Raw genomic sequence first — 21,316 nt, forward strand, 5'->3', positions numbered from 1 at the left:
TTTATTATTTCTAAAAACTATTTAAACGAATCCTGCTAAAGTTGCCCAGGCTGGTTTTAAACTTGCTATCCTCTTGCCTCAGCCTCCTGTGTAGCCTAGATTATAGGCACACACCATCATGCCCAGCACAAATGCTTTGATAATACATGTTAATAATGCAAAAACTCTCACGATTTCTAAGTGAATCTAATATCCTGAGATAAACAGCAAATGCAAAAAGACATTTAGACACACATACACATGGTTTCTTGAGTTTCCTTTTAAAGCTACAAAATAAAGTTATGATTATTTGAAAGCTATGAAAAACATGAATTAAAATGATCTTATGACTTACGATGCTAACAAGTATCTGTATACATTTACATATCGTAATTATAGATAATTTTCAATTGTTTCTCAATGTATTAGACATTTTATAAATTTCCTTTGAACAAGCTGCTTGAAAGAGTTTGTATTTCTTTTTTCTTTAAATAAATTTAAGACATGCTTTTGTTGGGGGGGGGATCAAATCCAGAGCTTCAAACATACTACAGCACATGCTCCCCAACAGAACTATATTCCCAGTCCCTGTCCTGTTTCACTTTAAATATCTCATACCAAGCATAGTGCTATACATAGTAAGCATGCAATATATTTTTTCCTGAATGAATAAAAAAATAAAAAGCTTATTCATTATAAGACCAGGTTTTGGATATTCAGAACATCTTAAAAGAAATTTGGCAGATACTTCTAAACTCAACTCTAGAAAAAAAGAACTAGTAATGCATTCCTTTATTGATTAACTAAGTTACTAATTTAATTGCTCTTTAATTGCTCCTTTATTCTAATTAAACTTTCACAATGGGTACTTTTCCATCTCTACTATCTCCTGAACTGTACACTACCTCCTGATTGATCAGTATACAAGCAGCTTCCTGAACTTCATTTATATAAGCCTAATTACATGTGTCTATATAACTGTAAAGATATAAACTAAAAGATTCAACTTGCCTGTTATTGCTGTGTTTTGCTATTTTTCTTAGCAAAATTTTCCGAGCATAAGAATTGATAACAGAGAACTTTGTGTAAAGGTAGCCAGAACTAGTTCTTTTTCCCAGTTTCTTTTCTTTGCCCAAATTTTTCTAGCAATGTTCTCTACATGGTAAAAATGTATGTTGACTATATTCATAAATATATTCATATATATAAATGCACATATATCATATTCTATGTTTTCTCTCTTTACTTGCTAAAATCACTATCTACTCAACTATTGAGCCTTACGTCTTTTAAAACACTTTTCTGTTTGCTAAATCCTGTCAATCTCTATTCCCAAGTTTCCGGACCAGAGCCTCGTCATTTTACACTTTTTCCCCTGACTTCCCTAGTCAAGAGGTACAGATGGCAAATTAACCCATACTAACATAGCATCAATAATAACTACTCTACACTGAGTTCTTACTGCATGCCAGGCACTGTCTTATGTACTCCGTAATTTTACTCATGCAATCCTCACAATAATCCTATTAAGTAGGTACTGGTGTCAACAACTAATGGACAAGAAAGCTGACACTCAAATATTTTTTCATAACTTGCCTAACACCACATGTGGGCAAGTAAGTGAAGATTTTTAGCCTTGCTGACCAACTCCAAAGCCCATGTTCTTACTAGTCAAACAGTGCTGCTATCATTTTGATTAATCATTTTCCTGGCACCTGGATTTGATACTTTCCTTTCTCCTTTCCTTTTAGATTCAGCTCCTAACTTAACTCTTCTTCCTTTCTGAACAACTCAAAACATGAACTTAACATACATCCTTCAGATACATACTCACATATTATTCATAGAGCTGTATCACATAATTTGTTTGAACGATATATTGACTCTTCCTCCATTCTAAAAATATTAAAAGAATGCTATGCTCTTGGAGAGCTTCAATAGATGATGCTGGTGATGATTTTTAAAAAGTATAACTCTTAGTATAAGTTTTATGATTTACTTCTGTTTTGTCTCAAATCTATAAATACAAGTCTGACTCACTAAATTTAAAGATGCTTAGCTGTGCCAAATCATGTGACAGTTTAGTAACTAAAAATATCTTTACAATTTACTGGTAGAATATGAATTTTAATAAGAGGAATATGAATCTTACTGAAAACAGAATACTGCCTCTTTATAAGGCTGATAAAACTATACACTTAAAACTTCAAACTGTGAAGTAACAACTCAGAAGAAAGGGATGCCAAGTTTCCTCCAGTTTAGCAGTTAGACATAGCGTGGTAACGATTTACAAATGCCTGTGAAATACCTGTAAAACTTTAGCATTCGGTTGAAGAGGTTTAATAATCAGCTGCTTTCCTGCTGTATAAAGAACTTTTTCTGAATCAGGGCCCCAAGCTACTGAATACACTGGTGTTCCTGTAGAGAAAATAAAAAATAATAATAAACTTTCATTTTAACAACTTATAAAAAGTTGTATTATTTAGGATCAATAAAGCATTCTGTGGCATCTTTTCATTTCTTCCTATTCAAAGGTCCTTTCTGACTGGAGAACAAACAGCCTGTGGCTGAAATACAGACTAAATTAATACTGGTCATTAAAACTCTGTGAATAACTGACATACTACCTTTTTATTAATTTAGATATTGCTCAGGAAATACAGAGTTTTCAGAAACGCTGCAAAAAATAAAATTCATTTTTAAGATATACAGTGATATCTGAAGTCAGTTTATCATGTCCCATCATCAATAGCCATCGGTATTTAATTCTATATAGAAGGTGAATAAATTTTCCACAGGAAAATATACATGGTGAAAGGTTTTTGTCCCAGATGGGACACTGGGGGGCGGGGGGCGCTGGGAGGCAGAACCAAGGGGCTCTATCTTGAGGTCAGCTTTTCCCGCAGATTTACCTGTGGCGCGAAATGAATACCAATGGGCTACCTGTGCATCACTAATGCCCCTTAGGCACCACCCCAAACCTAAGCTACACTTCTCATCTTTTGGGCATGCCAAAATCCTATCACATGGTATACTTACCTTATACATTTAGTCCCATACCTGATGCTGCAATAAATAACAAATTTCCCCTCACCTTGGTGCTTAAGCAATAGTCTCATGGATAGAAAATGCCATCTCAAACCAATCTATCTCTCCCACCTATGAATTCTTAAATGGTAAATTAAAAATCACATTAGGGAAATCTTTGTTGTCTATCAAGTGTAGCTTTACCCTAAAAGCTAGTTTTTAAAAAGCTCACATTCCTGTAACCAGAATAAAGCTAACTCCATAGGAAATTTCAAGTTTAACCTACCAACCATACTATAAACTGCATTAAATTTGATTCTGTTTTTAACTTCTGGGAGGAATTTAGAAATGTTATTTTTAATTCAATTATATTTTTTAACTAAATTATATTTAAGGACAACATTTCCTTGTTTTTGCATTTTTAGTAGTATACTTTTCAATACACAGTAAATACATCCATCTTTTTTCATTTTTATGTATTTTAAAATTTTATTTGTATGCATTCACAGTTCATGTAGTTTTTAATCACCTTGAGGAATGATTACATGTACATATTATAGCATATTGCTGTTTCTTTTCATTCTTTTCCCTTCCCTCCTCCTTCAGTTACCCTATCCCATTTTCCACTCTTGTTGATATTGTCTTAGTTCCTGTTACAACATACAATATTTAGATTAACTGGAGTTATTAGGTTACTGTACATGGCTTAGCTTTATTCCTCTTATTTCCCTTTCCCCTTCTCCTCACCCATGACCCTTGTTCCCTTACCATAAAACACTAATACATTCATAGTGAGGAATTGGTACAAACACACGTAGTATCTTGTTCCAGTTTACTTTCCCTTTTCCTCGTCCCAATCCCCAGATCTCCTTCCTGCCTTTTCAAAGAACCAGTTTTGATTTATTGATTTTTTTTGTATATTTTTATTCTCAATTTCATTAATTTCAACTCTGATATTTATAATTTCCTTTGTTCTATTACTTTCAGATTTGAACTAATCTTGCCTTTCTATGATCATCCTCAAAAGATACTCCTTCTATATATTCTTGGGAATATTCTATGCGAGTCGTCAGTAGCTGACCTAAGCTTCAAAAATAGAAACTCCAAATGAATAATTCAATTTTAATAAACTCCTCAGAAACGTGAGTCAAAATTTCAGATATTTCAAATGTAGTTCTTAGTGAGAGTTGGAAAAGGGTCAGGACAGACTTATGACAGAACTGTGGGTGCCTGTTTATTTCCACTTTTACAGTTATAATTTTTTGCAAAAATAAAACTAATATATTTTAACTTACAGGCTGTCCTCATGAATAAATTTAGTGAAATTATACTCTCATGGGGTATACATGAACTACGACAAACATCTACCCCCAAGGAAATAATTTGGTAGCTACAACTCCCATTGAGTTATACAGGATGTGACTTTAGGCCTTTAGTTGTGGTAAAGATATAGTTAGGGGATGAGGAGCTAAGGGACGCTTTCATCCTCCTGAGTATTTATTCATGGCCTCTTAAGTCAACTGTGTCACCATTTCCTTGTTTATAAATTTTTCTTCATAAGACTTATCTACATGTTGACACAAGATAATTTACTTCCTACTTATATAACAAATTTTAAACAATAATAATGTTAAAGAAACAGTATAGAAAAAAGTTAGTTCCTTTGTTATAACAGTTTTTAACCACCCCCTTCAGTCAAAATAAAAGCAATGGAAACAATATGGAGTTCTTTATGATAAATATGCAGCCTGAAATAAGATCAACAGCTAAGCCTCGGTAGTTCAAAAAACCCAATATGGAAATAACATCAACAACTAACTAGAAGTCTTCATTATGCTCATTCCATACATTTAAGTAAAACATCATGTGAAATGACCACACATGCAAGTTTTTTTTTTTTTAAAGGAGATGAAAGACATAGCTATATAACTTCTAATTTGGGTGGTTCTGATAAAGGACATTATTATAAGTGGGAATTAACTTCCCAAAGACAATAATGATTTCTATTACTATATTTCTACTGGAAATTCATCCCAGTAGAATTTGGGATAAACTCATAACGTTTAAAATGCTGAAAACATACTTATTAAAGTACTAAACTATTCCTAGAGCTATATTTTAGTTCCCAAAGTTGAGATGCAAATAATAAATTTAAGTTCCAGATTGAATTACTTTAAAACAAAGAGTTAAGCAAATTACGTAACAAGATGTTATTAACAGTCATTAACAAAAATGGACACAACCACCAAAATAATATATATTAATTAATGTCACGCTTTTTATTTATGCTCCATTTCACTTAAGAAACTCAAAAAGATCTTGTTTTTCTGACTTTGCACACTAAAATCATGTGACCTTTTTGACATTCTTTAAGAAACCACATGCACCTGGGGTTGTGTTAAATGTCAGACCTTTATCTCTCTGTAAAACAAATTATCTAAATTCTTTCAACCTGTTGAAGGCATTTTAAACCACAGAAGAGATAAAAATGTACTTCAAATGTTTTAAGGAAGTACCTGGTCACACAGACCATGTTTTTTACATTCATACTATGTAAAAGTATCCCCAAAAAATCTTGTTTTGAAGAATATGTTTAAGATAAACTTTTCATTATCATAATGAAGCAACAGCAATCTCTGCCTTCAAAGTAATATAGGTCTAAATTAACAAATAAGTGATTAGAATAAAGTCTAGCACTAAATAAGCATTTTTAACCACTATTACTAAAAATGACTTTGTAATACAATAAGCAACCATTAGCTTAATGTTTTCATGAGAGCAGGCATTCAATTTTGTACCAAATCAGTAAGAATTAAAAACTAGGAACTATTTTTCTTTCAATCTATCTGTAGAAGATATGGTACAGTAAATATAACAGATAATACAACTAGATTTATTCCAAAAAAACTAATTAAGGGTTATGTATGACACTGAGTCAGAACAAGAAAAAGCTTAAATAAAGGTTATTTCCTTAGTTTCTATTTGTTTCTTTAGATGCTCAGGCACCTCTCTTTCAGAGGTCTCCATTTCCCCCACAGTCATTCATCTTCTACCTTTATCTGACTTCCAAGTTAATATTTTACTTTTTATTTTTGAGCCATTCCACTTTTCCATTTGCCCTGAAGATATTTCCATGCCAGAACTTCAAACTCTTCATATGCAAAGTCATCATCCCTCAACAAATATTCCCTAGTTTACTCTCTCTCTGAACTTTTCATCCTTTACAGGGTTCCCAGGGAACACTATTCACTTACAATGTCACTGCATCCCCTGAAGCATTCATCAGCACTAGCATGGGACCTTTCAGAAATATCCTTACTAGCTACCTCCATTTAATCTCTACTTCCCCCTAATTTATCCCAGATGTTATTACTAAATTAAGCTTCCTAAAAGATCCTATTATCTCTTACTGTCCTACTCAATTTTTTTTGTTTTGTTTTTTGTTTTGTATGGTTACATGACAAACTCCAAACCTTTTCCTTTGCCTCTTTTAGGAGCACAGAACCTCAGCCTGCACCCCAGCCCAAAGGGTCTGCTCCAGCTCTCCGACTTCTGTGCCTCCCACTCTTCTGTCCCTATGCCTCCAATCATTACACTTTCTTCACAGCTCAACTCCAGTGCCAACAAGCTTACTTCCTTAAATAATGTCTTCATTCTTCAAAGTCCAATAGAGATGCTGCAATATTTTCCAGAAAACAAAATTCCAGTACCTTTTCTCCCTAAGAAAATATTAACCTGTCTTCTTGTCCTCCATAAGCATTTTGTAGCAGTGAGCACATTCTGCCTTATATTTATTTAGATTTCCAGTTTATCTTCATTAAATTTATTATAGGCAGGTTTTGGTTTGTTCCATTCCCATGTCTGAAATATCTGTAGTACTACTTTATTACAATTTGAACTCAGAATTAAAATATACAATGTTACATAACATAGACCTTATCTGTAATTATTCCTAATCTGTATCTTATTTTTCTCTATTAAGAAACAATAATTTCTCAGGTACCAATAAGAATCATTTTTAAACTGATCTTGGTAAGTGAAATTTTTCTCAAAACATCTAAGGAATTATTATGTCTTCTGTATTAGAGGACAAAATTATAATGGCGAGTTTTTGTAGGAAAATTTGGCTCCAACAGCCGAGAAATAAATGCAGAAAATAATTTCTATTCATCAAGAAATAAGTGAAATTAAAATAAACATGGAGATGAAAATCACAAAAATAGTTCAACAGTGTTTACAGATGTACAAGTTTTATAATAATTTAATATTTGTACTCTGTATCAAAATTTAGTTTTTCTCTTTAAAGTAGGCAGAGGTTCCCCCATTTCCATCTATCTTGCATTCTCATTTTAATCTGTATCATCTGGCATCAGTTGTTCACATTTACAATCATCCTCAAAATTTGTAGTCTGTAATACAGACATTATAAATAATCACAAGCTTTCCCTTCTGGAGCAGTGTTATTACAACAATTTAAATCCTCTAATGATTTTTCCAGAGATGAAACAGGAAAAGTATGTCTTACTAGAAAAGCTTAAGTAGCACCAATGACTAACAAGAAAATGAAAATAAAGTGAAAAAAGAAAGAAGAAAATAAAAGGATGTTCAAGGGATTTGCATGTCCCTGTTATTAATCAACAGGGACATGCAAATCAAAACCACATTGAGATACCATTTCACATCCACTCTAGATTACAATTAAAAAATAGACAAAGGCTAGGAGTATAGCTCAATAGCAGACCACATGCTTAGTGAAAGAGTTTTGGCCCAGGCCAGACACTGTAGCTGGAAAAGCCTCAGGTGGAACCAAAGAGCTCCACCTACCCCACCCCTAGGGATTTACCTGTGACTCTATCTCCCCCACCCCTAGGAATTTACCTATGGTGCCAAAAGAATACCAATGGGCTACTTCTGCAGCCCTAATGCCCCTCAGGCACCACCCCTAACCTAAGCTACAGGTAATCCTCCACTCCACGTGTTCCACGGAGAGATGAGGGGGTATATGCTGTGCCCCAGGGGATCGGGGGTGTCTCTCCCCACATTCTCAAAATAAAGGTCATTTATATTTCATACTTCTTATCTTTTCAGCCACCGCCGGTCCCCCACAGTTCTATCACTTAGCATTTGTAGGGCTCTGGTTCAACTCCCAGTGCCGCACACTCTCTCTCTCTCTCTCTCTCTCTCACTCACTCACTTTCTCTCTCTCTCTCTGGCTCTCGCTCTCGATGTCTCTCACTCATTCACTCACTCCACATACACACACACACACACACACCAAAGTCAGTGACAAACATTTGCTAGGAGGTGGAAAACTGAAATGTTTATCTACTGCTGATAGGTACATTAGTACATCCACTTTAGAAAAACACTTTGAGGACAACTTTTACATGCTGCAAATAACCTATAAAATAGTTTATGATTCAAGTGGGAAAAAAGCAAACAGCACTACAGTAGTGTTGCAGGCAGCTGAGTTAGTTAAAAATACTATGGGCAGTGAGATAGGGCTAGGTCCTCAATGGAGCCAGGGCAAACACCTGGCAGCAGCGGGAAGGTGATGCCTCCTGCTGTGGGCCAGGCCTCACGACAAAAGACCATACAAATGCACCCATATCCTGGGATTGACACCCTAAATAGTTCCAAGGAAAGAGTCACTGCTCTGTAAGAATGCCCACTTTCTACTACTCACTTCCACATTTGTTCCTAATGTAATCAATTTTACCTGAACTATTGATCTTATTGGCTAACTACAGTTAATGCCCATCTTATGCCCAACTTGCCTTGTGAGTTCCCAGTCTTCCCCCACCTTGAACCCATGGTTTTACTCTATAAATAAAGTCCCTAAAAAAGACAGAGTCCTTGGCAACCCTCTCGGAATCCCTTCTGTCTCTCTTCAGATGGAAGCTTTCTTTCTCTCAATAAATATATTCTACTCTTACCTTCATTGTTCCTAAAATTCATTCTTCGATTTTTGAGAACACGAACTCACAGACATAGTAGTTGGGCGTTTCATTCCCCTATGTCAGTAGTATGCACCACTTGTTTATACATATATATTTGAATATATATAAACATATATTTCTATAAATATTTTTTAATACACAAGAAAATGTATTTAGCTCAGCAGCATAAGCGCCTGCCTTGCAAGCATGTGGTCGTGAGTTTGATCAACGGTACCGATAAAAAAAACTTCAATAAAAGAAAATGGTAATACTAATTGCTTCTAGGTAGGAATGTGAGCTGCATAGCTAAAACAGGAATAAAGGAGAGACAAAGGTAGTATTTTAAAACAAAAAATGATATAAAGTAACATGATATCATTTTCATGCTTCAAATTCTTATCCATGTAATATATTACCTGTTAAATATTAAATTAAAACAAAAATCAAGTAAAATGACTTAAGTGTTGCTTATTAGACTTATACTAAACCTCAAATTTTACTATTACTATAACTGAAACAATTACAAACTCAAATCCCTTTAGAGATTTACTTTGTGCTATATCATGAAACAAATGAGTGAAGTGGGTAGTGTGATAAAAAACATGCAAAGAAGTTTTAAAAATCCAACTAAAAATGAAGCAACACTACTAAACCCCAACTCACTATATTTATGCCAGAAAGCAAACCCAATATTGCCATATCTTCCAACTTTTTAAAGGTAATCTAAATCTGTAAATTAAGTCTCCTGATTTTAAAACTGAGCCTACATCATACCCTGTGGGACAGGTTCAACTTACAGGCCACATGTTTGTAATTTCTGATATTACAGGAAGCCTCTAATTTGTAAACATGTGTTTCCAACCTGGCCTTGCAAATTTGGGAACACTGAAGCATTTTGCCCTTAAGAGTAAAATAAATAGTAGGTTGGTTATCGGATCCATTATATGCATAGATAAACTACAGTACTGACTATTATTAACAATGCTTATAATAAACAATTTATTCCAGGTTTTCACTTTAGACTTTGAGAAGTCTGAAATGGTGGATTCAAAAGAAGTGATTGAGAATAATCTAAGAAAACAGAAGCTTTAGGGGTTCCTTTCAATTATCAAAGAATAATAAGAAACATGATAAAAATCTCCAGGATAATTTCAAAACTGTGTATGTAATTTCAAGTTTAACAATAAGTTGAGTTTACATAGTTTTATTTTGTATCTAAAGTTATAGCTTCTTTCTTCAAAGGAGGCAGGAGTCACTCACTGCACCTACCTTATATTCTGCCTTAAGTATTTCGCATCTTGGTCTCAGTAGTTCAGATATACAACCACCCTCAAAACTTATCAAAGAAAGTTTACAAATTATCAGAGGCTGGGGCTGACTGGTCAGTGGTAAATTGTTTGCCTAGCATAGTCAGGGCCCTGAGTTCAGTCTCCATCACTGCAAAAATAATAATAGGATCAGTAACTAAAGACTTTCTCTGATTATGAAGGTGAAAGACCCTAGGAAAGAATACAGATCTTCTATGGTGGACAGTGAGATAAACTTTCAGAATTTCTCTGAGGATACATGTCATTTACAGTTAACAAAATTGATAAAGAAAAAAGATGTCACAGTAGTAGTAATAGTCAAAAACTGAAATTGTCTGAAGTCTTTCTAAGGTTTTGGTGATCTCTCTAAGAATATTGTCAAATGCTCATAAATCATGTATCAAAGTAAGAATATTACATAACTCACATAATTGGCTTTAACAGAAAAGTCTATAGGAATTTGGGTTACAGCTCAGTGGTAGAGAACTTGTCTAGCATTCACAAGGGCGAGGGTTCAAAACCCAATTAAAAAAAAAATCTATAAAGCCAAAATCAAATTCCCATGGTCACTAAAAGATTAAAGTAATATTTATTTATTTTTTTTTCCAGATAGGATCTTACGATGTAGTTTAGATTTGACTAGAACTCACTATGTAGCCCAAGCTTGCCTGCAACTCAGAGCATTCCTCCTGCCTCACTCTCCCAAATGCCGGGATTATAAATATACACCACTACAGCTGGCAAGATTTATTTTCTAAAGGTATATTTTATCATTTTATTAATAAAGTAATAAGTTGACTTTAAAACTGATGTTCAGCTGGGCATGGTGGCACATGCCTGTAATCCCAGCATTGGAAGGCTGAGGCAGGAGGATCGTTACAAGTTCGAGGCCATCCTGGGCTACAAAGTGAGTTCAAGGTCAGCTCCCATGGCACAGCAAGACTATCTCAAAAAAACAAAAAATAAACAAACAAAAAAAAACTGATATTCAACTATGACTCCCTCTATCAACAATAAATTTTCCACTCATGAATACTATACTTGATTACCTGTATAAAAGAAGATTATCTGTAGCAAACATTTAACTTCAGAAGAAAAACACTACTTGAACATCTGGATACTTCTGTTTATATTTGTTTAAAGCCCAGCTAAAGGAAATGTGATTTTAACATGATCCTAAGAGTAAACATTGTTTTTAAAATGGAATCTGTAAGTTTTTAGAAGTCAGTTATTGATGCTTCATACTGTAACTTTATCTATAATTCTGAAGAATAACTTACAAATATTTTGGCCTCTGTAAATCAGCGCCTGTATGCTCAAGTCAACATTAAAACATGCTACAGTCCTACCTAAAATATAATTAAAAAAATAATCGGTTATCTTGGGCCAGGGATGTAGCTCAGTGGCATAAGCACCTGTTTGGCAAGTGCAAGGCTGTGAGTTTGATTCCTGGTACCAAAAAAAAAAATCAGTTCTAGAAGAAAATCATAATCTAAATCTCATTAGGAACAACTAAGAAAGCAACTTACTGCCATCCCTGTTCATTAATATGGAACACTGAGATGCTCCCTTAAACAGTGAGGTTTACTAAATTCCAGATCATTAGTGTTTATATTCCCCTCCATTAGGATAGAAATCAAATGCACAACATAATGGAGTAGGGGTCCTAATATTATACAGCTATTGGAACTTTTTAATAAGGAAATTTTTTTTTTTTGTCTTTTTCGTTTTTTATCAGTACCAGGGATCGAACTCATGCCTGCCTGCTTGCAAGGCAGGCGCTTATGCCGCTGAGCTAAATCCCCAGCCCCAGGAAATACTTTTTAATGACTTCCCCTACTATGATTTACTTAGACAACTAACTCTAATTTACATAAAATATGAACCAAATGCTTTGAAAATTTTTTTTCTTTTGGCATTGGGAATCAAATTCAGGACCTTAGGACCTGGACTCTGGACTAGGCAGGCATTGTGACAGAGCTATATCCCCAGCCCATTCAAAATTATTTTAAAAGAATAGTCTGTAATTACCTTTCCACAAACACAGAAAGTACTGGAGTATCTCTTATGTTCCTCAGCTTCAATAATATGAATACCAGAGTATAGCAGGTAAGAAGAAAAGTTTTAAATATGATCAAAATCAGTCTCATACTGTATTAAATTGCTTCTAAAGAAAAATGTTAAAGGTACTTTTATACTGCACAATTTTCAAAGATAAAATTATCAACTATTAAAAGTATCAATTATAAAACATACCTTGTTGAGCTAAAGTTGACCTAAGCATTCCAGTCTTTGACCAAATTTTTATTTGTCCATCTTCTCCAACTGCATAGAGAACAAAATTATTTTCATCTATAGGAAATAAATTTAAGCATCAAATTTGCAAGTAAAATCAAGAGTATATTAGTGTATGTTTAAAATTTAAAAGACAGAATGCTTTATAACTATAAAATGAAATGGAAATTACTTTGACACAATTTTATCAAGGTAGTCTCTAACTTTCCTAACTGAATTTATTTTTGCTAATTTCATTCTTTTGCTAATTTTGCTAATGACTAATAAATGTACTCAAATATTGTTTCCACTGTCATTGTAATCTCCCTTTTAGAATTCTAACAAGTATTTTCAGTGTAGGGAGAGCTGCTGTAGTTAAATTCCAATGAGTCGAGGATGGAATGAAGTGAAATAATAGACTACTCTTTAAAATAGCTTTGCTGAAAAAGAAGAGGAAGTTGGCTGGTCCGATGGCAGTGGGTTATCAGAACTTATTAACATTAGTGTCACTAAAATTGGTATACCACCCCCCCACTGCTAAATTTGACTGGCTTTAAAAAAAAAAAAAAGAAGAGGAAGTTGTGCTAGAGTTGTTTAAGAGAGGAACTTTTATTTTATTTTAATTAATTTATTTTTGTGTGTAGCTCTAGAACCCAGGGCTTCACGCATGCTAAGTATGCTATCAATGAATTATATGACCAATTTGGGCTTTAGGTTTCCTTCTTAATTTTTAAAATGAGTGACATCTAAAGGTATTTATATGCTAAAAATAAAGAAGCCACTGAATAAAAGCAGTTGTTAAAATTTCAAGTGAGAGATGAACAATTCACTGAGAAAAGTCCTTCTACTATGAAGGCCCAGGAAATAGGTATGGGTAGTTTTAAAGTATATACACAAATTCTTTCTTATTCTTCCTTTAAGGAGTGCAATTTAATTTTTCTCTCCTTCAGTGTGGGCTGCACTTGGTGACTTGCTTCTAATGAACACAATGTGATGGAAATAATGGAGCATGATTTCTGAGGGCAAGTCACAAAAGATATCATGGTTTCCATCTTGCTTTTTTTTTGAATCACTGGGAGAAGCCACCTGTCATGTTATAAAAATACTCAAGTATCACTATAGAGATATCCATGTGGCAAGGAATTAGGGACTTCTGCCAAACCAGAGAAAAACTAAGGCCTCTTGCCAAGACCATGTGAGTAAGCCATCTGGGAAGTGGAGCCTCCAGCCATAGTCAATTTCTTATGACTGCAGCCCCACATAACACCTAGAAGTACTAAGCCAGAAAGAACTATCCATCTAAACTGCCTCCTGACCACAAAAATGGTCAGATCCTACATGTTAACTCATCAACTGCTGGGGTGATTTGTGATGGTACAATAAATAATTGGTATAATAAGTAAAGATGAGAATTCTCAAAGGACAGGGATAAGAGAGAAATAGAAGAAAAATAAAGGTCAGTTAAGTGAACGTTTTAATTTTGGAATTTTACAGAATTACAATTTACTTATTCCATATTTGACCATTCTAAAAGCCTATTTAACAGAACAGTCTCCAAAAGTCATATGAGAAAACTAACAATAGACATTTTGAATTGTAATACTTACATAGCAGTGCAGATTAGTACTGTGCCAGTTACTTGCTATTACACTGTAAAAGACTATTGCTGAATGAAAATATTCTGTTGTTTTGGAGACTTTCTTTTAAAGATTCATTTAAACGACTATATCCAAAGTAGAGGCAGAGGTCAGCGATAAAACACTTGCCTAGCATGTATGCGCCCCTCGGTTCAATCCCACACACTGCAAAAATTGTTTAAAAAAAAAAAAAAAAAAAAACACAAATGTCATCTTGCAACTTACCTGTAACTAATGCTGTTCCTTCATAATTCCATCTTCCTGCAAGTACTGCTCCACAGTGAGCTTCCACACTTTTTTCTACTCTTCCTAACTTAGAAATCAGGTGAAATCTACCTAGAAGAATTGCATTTGACAGGTCTGTTTTATTCAATTCATAAACATCTGTTGAACATCTACTATCAGTTAGTACAGTACCAAGCAGTAAAGGCATTAAGGCAAGCAATAGAATTACTTCAACCTCAAGCAACGCATGAACCTACAGGAAAAGACATAAAAATAAAATTAACAAACTTCAAAACAAGTAATATAATAGATATATGTACGCTGTACTATGACAGTTCAGACACACAATGAAATTCTGCTGGAATATAGCCAAGAAACACCAAGATGTGAAGAACATCTTCTATATAAGCAAACTTTTGCATTACTGGTATTCTTTTTCAGTTAGGTAAAAGTCAGGAAAAGTATAAAGGAGAGGAACAAAAATGCTTAAGTGAATCACCCCAAGTTTTAAAATACTTACCTTATATGATTTTTATACATCCCTAGATAGACAAAATTTAGGCCACTTAGATACTATCCTCCAAAAGCTTATACATATATAGGCAAAAAAAAAAAAAGAGTAAAAAACACAAAGGACTTAAGTAAAAATATGTAAGACAGCCAGAAAACATCAGCCAGGCATGGTGGTGCACCATGCCTGCATTATATGCATAATCCCAGCATTCAGAAGGCTGAGGCAGGAGGAATGTTGTGAGTTTGAGGCCAGCCTGGGCTACAAAGTGATTTCAAGGCCAGCTTAAACTACATATATATATAGACAGACAGACAGATAGATAGATAGATAAGATAGATAGATAGATAGATAGATAGATATGCAAAAGAATAATGTAGTTAACTAATCAAATTTTAGCTGAGAATTTACTTCGTTTAAATTCACTTCTAACTTACAACTTCTCAAGATTCTCAGCTTGTCATGTCACTTATTCTTTGCACAGTTGACTTGTTCCTTTGACATCTTATATATTTTTGCTGATATTCTTTAAAGTTATGGTTTTTTTTATCTTTTACCTATGTATTCATTAAAAATGTATGTGGGGCTGGGGATTTAGCTCAGCGGCATAAGCACCTGCCTTGCAAGCAGGCAGATCATGAGTTCAATCCCCAGTACCGATGAAAAAAAAAAAGTAAAAATATATGTAATAGAGTAGGGGGTCAATATAGCCCAGTGATTAAGTACTTTTTTAGCATGCTCAGTGTGCTAGATTCCTCTCCAGCACTTAAAACAGGTAATATACATAGCAATATTTGCCCCTCTGAGTAACACTGCCCCTTTTCTAAATAGCCAAGTATAACTAACCTGAGATTCCTTCCCCAGCTTTTCAACATAAAGTACTTCAGTCTTTAGATACAATGGCCATTTCCCTAGCTGCTGCCTTCCCTTGCTGCTGCTGGTGGAAGGAATCTGTCTCAGGGCCAGTTCTTTCTTTCTGACTAGTGTCTGTTATGGCTTAATAAACCCCTTCATTCCAGAAACCTGTTAGTCTCAAATTTTTTAATTTAATACTGTTACAGCATTTTTATTAAGCTATAATTTCTTTCAGGCCAGGACCACATCTTACTCATTTTTATTTGCAATAGTGGTTTTGTGTAGCCAGCATTTGTTAAATTTTACTGATTCAGTATACTTTTTTTTTTTTCCCGTCTTTTTCCTTTTTATCAGTACCAGGGATCAAACTCACGACTGCCTGCTTGCAAGGCAGGTGCTTATGCCGCTGAGCTAAATCTCCAGCCCCCGATTCAGTATACTTTTAACAGCCTTTTCTTTCCCATTAATTTTAAAGGCTTTTTTCTCTCATCATTCATTTTCTTGGCCTTTAACCATAAGTTACTCTTGTCTTTCATCAAGCCACCCAGTGACACCAACTACTTTTCCTTATATCTTTCTTTTAACTTTATACTCACAGCTGTGTGGTTTTTCTAAAGTAACAAGATTACTCTGAAATCAATTGTGCTATATTACTTTATAAAACATGACATACTTATTAACACTCTACCTTACAAAGAAAATACAAGGGGAAAAATAACCTTGAAAGAGGAAATCATATATAAAGATGAAACTATATATAAAGATGATATATAGTATCATGTGCAGGGTCAATCTTCTGTAATCCCAGCACTCAGGAGTCTGAGACACAAAGAATAGCGAGAGTTTGAAGCCAACCTTGGCTACACAGTAAATTCAAGGCCAGTCTAAACTATTACACAGTGAGATCTTGTCTCAAAAAACAAAAGAAAAAGAGAAAGAGAGACAGAGAAACAGAGAGACAGAGAGAGAGAGAGAGAGAGAGAGAGAGAGAGAAGGAAGGAAGGAAGGAAAGAACCAAAGACATATAGTTAACCAGTTAACCCTGTGGCCATTATTTACTTTATTCAAGTCTGTTTCATAAACGCTAGCATGACTGGCACATAAAATACAGTACAAATAATAAAATACTGTTGCAGTTAATAAAGGAATCCATCAGAGTAACAAAATAACATTTGATCAGATGTAGTCTAAAAATTGTCTCTGAATCTATTCTAATTTTTAGAAAGTCTTGTATTTAAATACTGATATTTTGTACCCTAAAACACTAACTTTCTGACAAGAGCAAATATTACTTCAGCTTTTCATAATCCCACAGAAAACCTCTGTGGACAACGACAAGTGAGGTCATCTTTCTGCATAGATTTGTTATTTGCATTGTTACAAACCATTTAAACAGCAAATCCAGATTTAGAAAGAAATACAAAGTTATATAAATCAACCTATAGTTTATTTACAATAGTGCTTGTAAAAACCCATAGTTATCCATTTAACTATCTGAGTTCTTCTCTACAAGTCCTTCTCTATTTTTTTGAGGCAACATCTGACTATGTAGTTGAGACTGACTTGGATGTAGTCAAGGTTGGCCTTGAATTTATGATCCTCCTGCCTCAGCCTCTTGAGTGCTGGGAGGAGCATACCACCCACCATAGAGGCCTTCTGTGACTTTTAAAAAAATTGTAGAAAGTGCCAGGTGTGAATTCTTGGGCTTAATTTCCTAAAGATATAAAAGAAACTGCAAGACTAAAACAATAGATTAATTTATTTCTAATTACTTGCTTGGGGGTTGGGGTTGAGAAAAAATATAATCAGGAAGTCTCACTGATTCATTTATTAACCAAGTAGTAGATGATCTGGATTAAAGGAATAGATATTTAAACACTGAGAAATAAAACAAACACATTAAATAATTACATTAAATTAACCCCAACATTTCAGAATAAACCAAATTATTTATAAATGACAAAAGAACAAAGACAGTAAAATCTATGAAAAACATTTTAAAGGGTCCAAATGCCTTAAGAAAGCCCATGAGAACAAGAAGGCTTGGAATAGAATACCAGCAAAAAGAGCATACAAGCACTTTTGCAGACTGCTCATAGCAGAAATGTTTTGGCAGATGGCAGCAAAAGTCAGAGTGATTCTAATGAGTAACTTCTAATACAAAAGATAAACATACAAATTCTTTTTAAAGTGGATTTTAAGTGAATATATAGCAAAAATTTTTAATATCTAATAAAATGTTTTTAAAAATCAATTTTCCCTAATATAACAAGTGTTTAGTGGCTTTACAAAAGATATTCACACCTCCCAAAAATCATTTTATTCTTGAATTCTTTTTACATGGCAGTCTCCCTAATACATATTAAATAATTCAATTATTTTAAAAATGTAAATCTTTAACACATTTTTAAAGAACATCTCTAAAATGCAGAATACAGCTGTGTCTATTATTTAAAAATAGAAAATAACCTAGCGGAGAAAAGTATTGGTAAGACAAAATACTTGGCAAAAGTTTGCTTATACATTTTTGGACCTCCCTCAAATCTCACAATTTTTTTTAAAACTTGATGTCATAAATACAGAAGAGGAAGGGGGTCAGAAAGGGGAACACTGAAAGAGTAATGAACAAATTTAAAAATATAACTTCCTCTTCTGCCAGCCTTGAGGACAAAAGTCAAGAGGAAAAAGTGACAGGCAACTAGAGAACCTCTTGAGGAATGAGCTAGAGGAAATTTTTTAAGTGCTGGGTTAACATCAAGCAACATGAACATGTTTCAGAGACTAAAATAAAACAATGTGCTTATAATTAACAATACTGTCCTGCATATTTAAAAATTTGTTAAGAGAATGGATCTCACTTGTGTTGCTCAAAATAAATTTTTTAAAATGTAGTGGGTTAAAAAAGAACATAGCACAGGGGTGTGGTACTACAGACTAAGAAGAATGATCAAAAATTTAAGCCTGTCCTGGGAAATTCAGCAACTTAGGTTCTGTCTCAAAAAAGTTGGGAGTGTAGCTCAGTGTGAAGGCCCTGGTTCTAACCTCAGTATCACTAAAATAAAAACAAAGAAGTAGAATGACTTCAGATGTTTTCCTAGGGAGACCCACTGACAATATCCCAATGGCATCCACCTTCTTCCCTGAACACTTCTTTTTATTCATGGATATTATTTTCTGTCTCATCCTACTTCTTCTCTTTGATATCACTCTTCACTGCCTTCTACAAGACCCCTCATCGTAGCCTGGGAGAAAATATTTGGTTCTCTTTTTTCCCCACATCTAATTGGGGCATGCTTTCTTATTTTATTTTGAATAGAAAGTACGAAAATAAAACCAAATGTTATAGTTTCTCAAGTCACATTTTTTCATATTATATTTGCATATCTGTCTTTCAAATTACATTTGTTTTAGTATAGATGTTTTTTCCACTGTGACAATCTTTTGTCTAAAGCCAATGTGAACTAGACATACAAGGAATATTTATTTAATTGTGACTAGGTAATCTGAATAATTCAGATAAACAGACCATAGAAATTATCAAGACTAATTATTTTACCAAATAGACTAATTATCTTAACAAATTTACCAAATAGAAGTCAATGCTCATATTCTACTGAATTTAAAAAATGCAAAGAAAATGTGGTAATGTATATGTGACAAAACTAAAGAAACACAGGATAGACAAACCAAAACTAAAGAGCTTAGTCACCTATAGGAAAAAAATAGAAACAGAATGTATGAAATTGGGTGGATGAGGTTAGCGACATTATTCTGCATATTTTGATACACTGTAGTTTTCACTTTGTAGAACCATCCCTATTAATGTTTCACATATCTAAAACATAAATCAATAAGGATAAGAGAAATCCTATTCAAGAAACAGAACTGCAGAGTCTTGGGCAGCTTGAAGATCTACTCCCAGAGCTAGGTTAAAAAAAAAAAAAAAAAAAATTTGCACATAAATTTGCCAAGTTTCTGTTACTTAAAATGAATGTACTCATAATCGGTATACCTGCATTTGGTATACAAAATACAGTACAGATAAAAATAGTTTAAGTATTTCTAAGAAGCCAAAATAAAAAGATTACTTAAGAAATTCTATTCACTAATAACAAAACTACGGTGAAATTACATAAATTTTACTCTGTACCTGGATATTAATATGAGCTAGAAAATAAAGGATATATTTAATAGATACCTGACTAAATGAGTAAGTATACCCATATTTTTTAATGTGCTTATGTTATTAAGTCAAATGTGAAGAAATTAGAACCCAAAATTATGATAACAGCTAAAATCAACTCATAAGAGCACAATGAGAGTAAAGCCAAAGGCCTAGATTCAATACTACTATAATCCAGTTTAATTCACTTCTTCCAATAACAATAATTCTATGGCCTAAACACAAACCAAATGACGAAGTAGAAAATGAATAAGATGTGCGAATGCAAGTATGCAGATCCACAAATGTCAGTTTTATAAAACAATTCAAACCACAAGTCACATGAACATACTCTGTCTTTTAAATACAAAGACCAGCATCATAACATTAACTTACCATCAGAACTTGTGAGAACAAAACTTTCTGCTTGAGTCTGTTTCTTTGTGCCTAAACTTTTTGGAAACCAGTGAAGATCTATAGGGTAAATATCATCAGGGAGTTTTACTATTTGACTTGTTTCACTGGCTAACAAGTTCCACTTCACTATCTGGTGATCATCACTACATGAATACAGTTCTTCAGCAGTAGTCCAGCCCACACAGCTTACTAATTCTTGATGTGATGCCATATTAAGGAAGCATAAAAATAAAAAAGTCTCAAAAAATTAACAAATTCACAGATGTGGATTATAGAATAAAGTAAGTCAAATGTTTTTAAGCTTCTAAACGTAGTTTGCACTTTATGATCTTGATGTTTTTCCATATAATGGAAATTAAACATCTATAAAAACTGTTGTCCAAATAGAAAGCAAGAAAGAAAGTCAGATGCCAAAGATGGGGAGTTTAGCTTCATAAAAATTTTAAATTTGTGTTACAAAACATTTCTTAAACATAGCCAAAAGATACACGAAAGAAATCCAATAGATCAAAGGGCAGGAAATGATCTAAAGTATTAGGATATACATATGAAAAAAACAACTACACTAGATATGTAGCATTTATTAGAAGGGATGTATTATTTTGGCAAGTTTTTTTTTTAAATCAACTATTAAAAGATGACTGAAAAACATCATTTTAAATCACACATTGTAAGAACAATGCACCTAGAGGAACAAATCATGGCTTAATAGCTGAAGATAAATCTTACCAAACTTTCCACCTATTTTTCATTATTTATTTTCAATTGACAATACCCAACTTTTAAATATTAAAGTCAAAATATAATTCTACAATTTATTATACCCATCAGATGCATAGTCGGGAATAAAATATGACCTCTAAAATCCTTTATTTAACCTAATTTGTTAGTTCGTGAATTATCAGAAGAATTTCCATGAAAATTGAGATGCTAAAGTAGCTGTCATATCCTCCATCAGGACAAGCTGTATACCTAGAGAAGGT

The 21,316-nt window shown here is 33.6% G+C and overlaps 1 protein-coding gene across 3 annotated transcripts in view; it reads right to left on the minus strand.

Moving 5' to 3' along the window:
- The window catches only part of Ift80 (intraflagellar transport 80), a 131,021-nt gene that overhangs the window by 95,572 nt on the left and 14,133 nt on the right, over positions 1–21,316 (minus strand). For 2 of the 3 annotated variants that reach the window (XM_063249272.1, XM_063249273.1), the window contains 4 exons: positions 20,313–20,532; positions 14,389–14,499; positions 12,509–12,577; positions 2,288–2,397 (listed from right to left, as the gene is read on the minus strand). In XM_063249272.1, coding sequence (XP_063105342.1) covers positions 2,288–2,397; positions 12,509–12,577; positions 14,389–14,499; positions 20,313–20,532 — 510 coding nt within the window. The remainder of the gene's footprint in view (positions 1–2,287; positions 2,398–12,508; positions 12,578–14,388; positions 14,500–20,312; positions 20,533–21,316) is intronic. The other variant, XM_063249274.1, reaches the window with a different exon arrangement.

The sequence above is a fragment of the Cavia porcellus genome, unplaced genomic scaffold, assembly GCF_034190915.1.
Source record: "Cavia porcellus strain 051 isolate PalLab524CR breed Dunkin Hartley unplaced genomic scaffold, mCavPor4.1 scaffold_5, whole genome shotgun sequence".
NCBI lineage: Eukaryota > Metazoa > Chordata > Mammalia > Rodentia > Caviidae > Cavia > Cavia porcellus.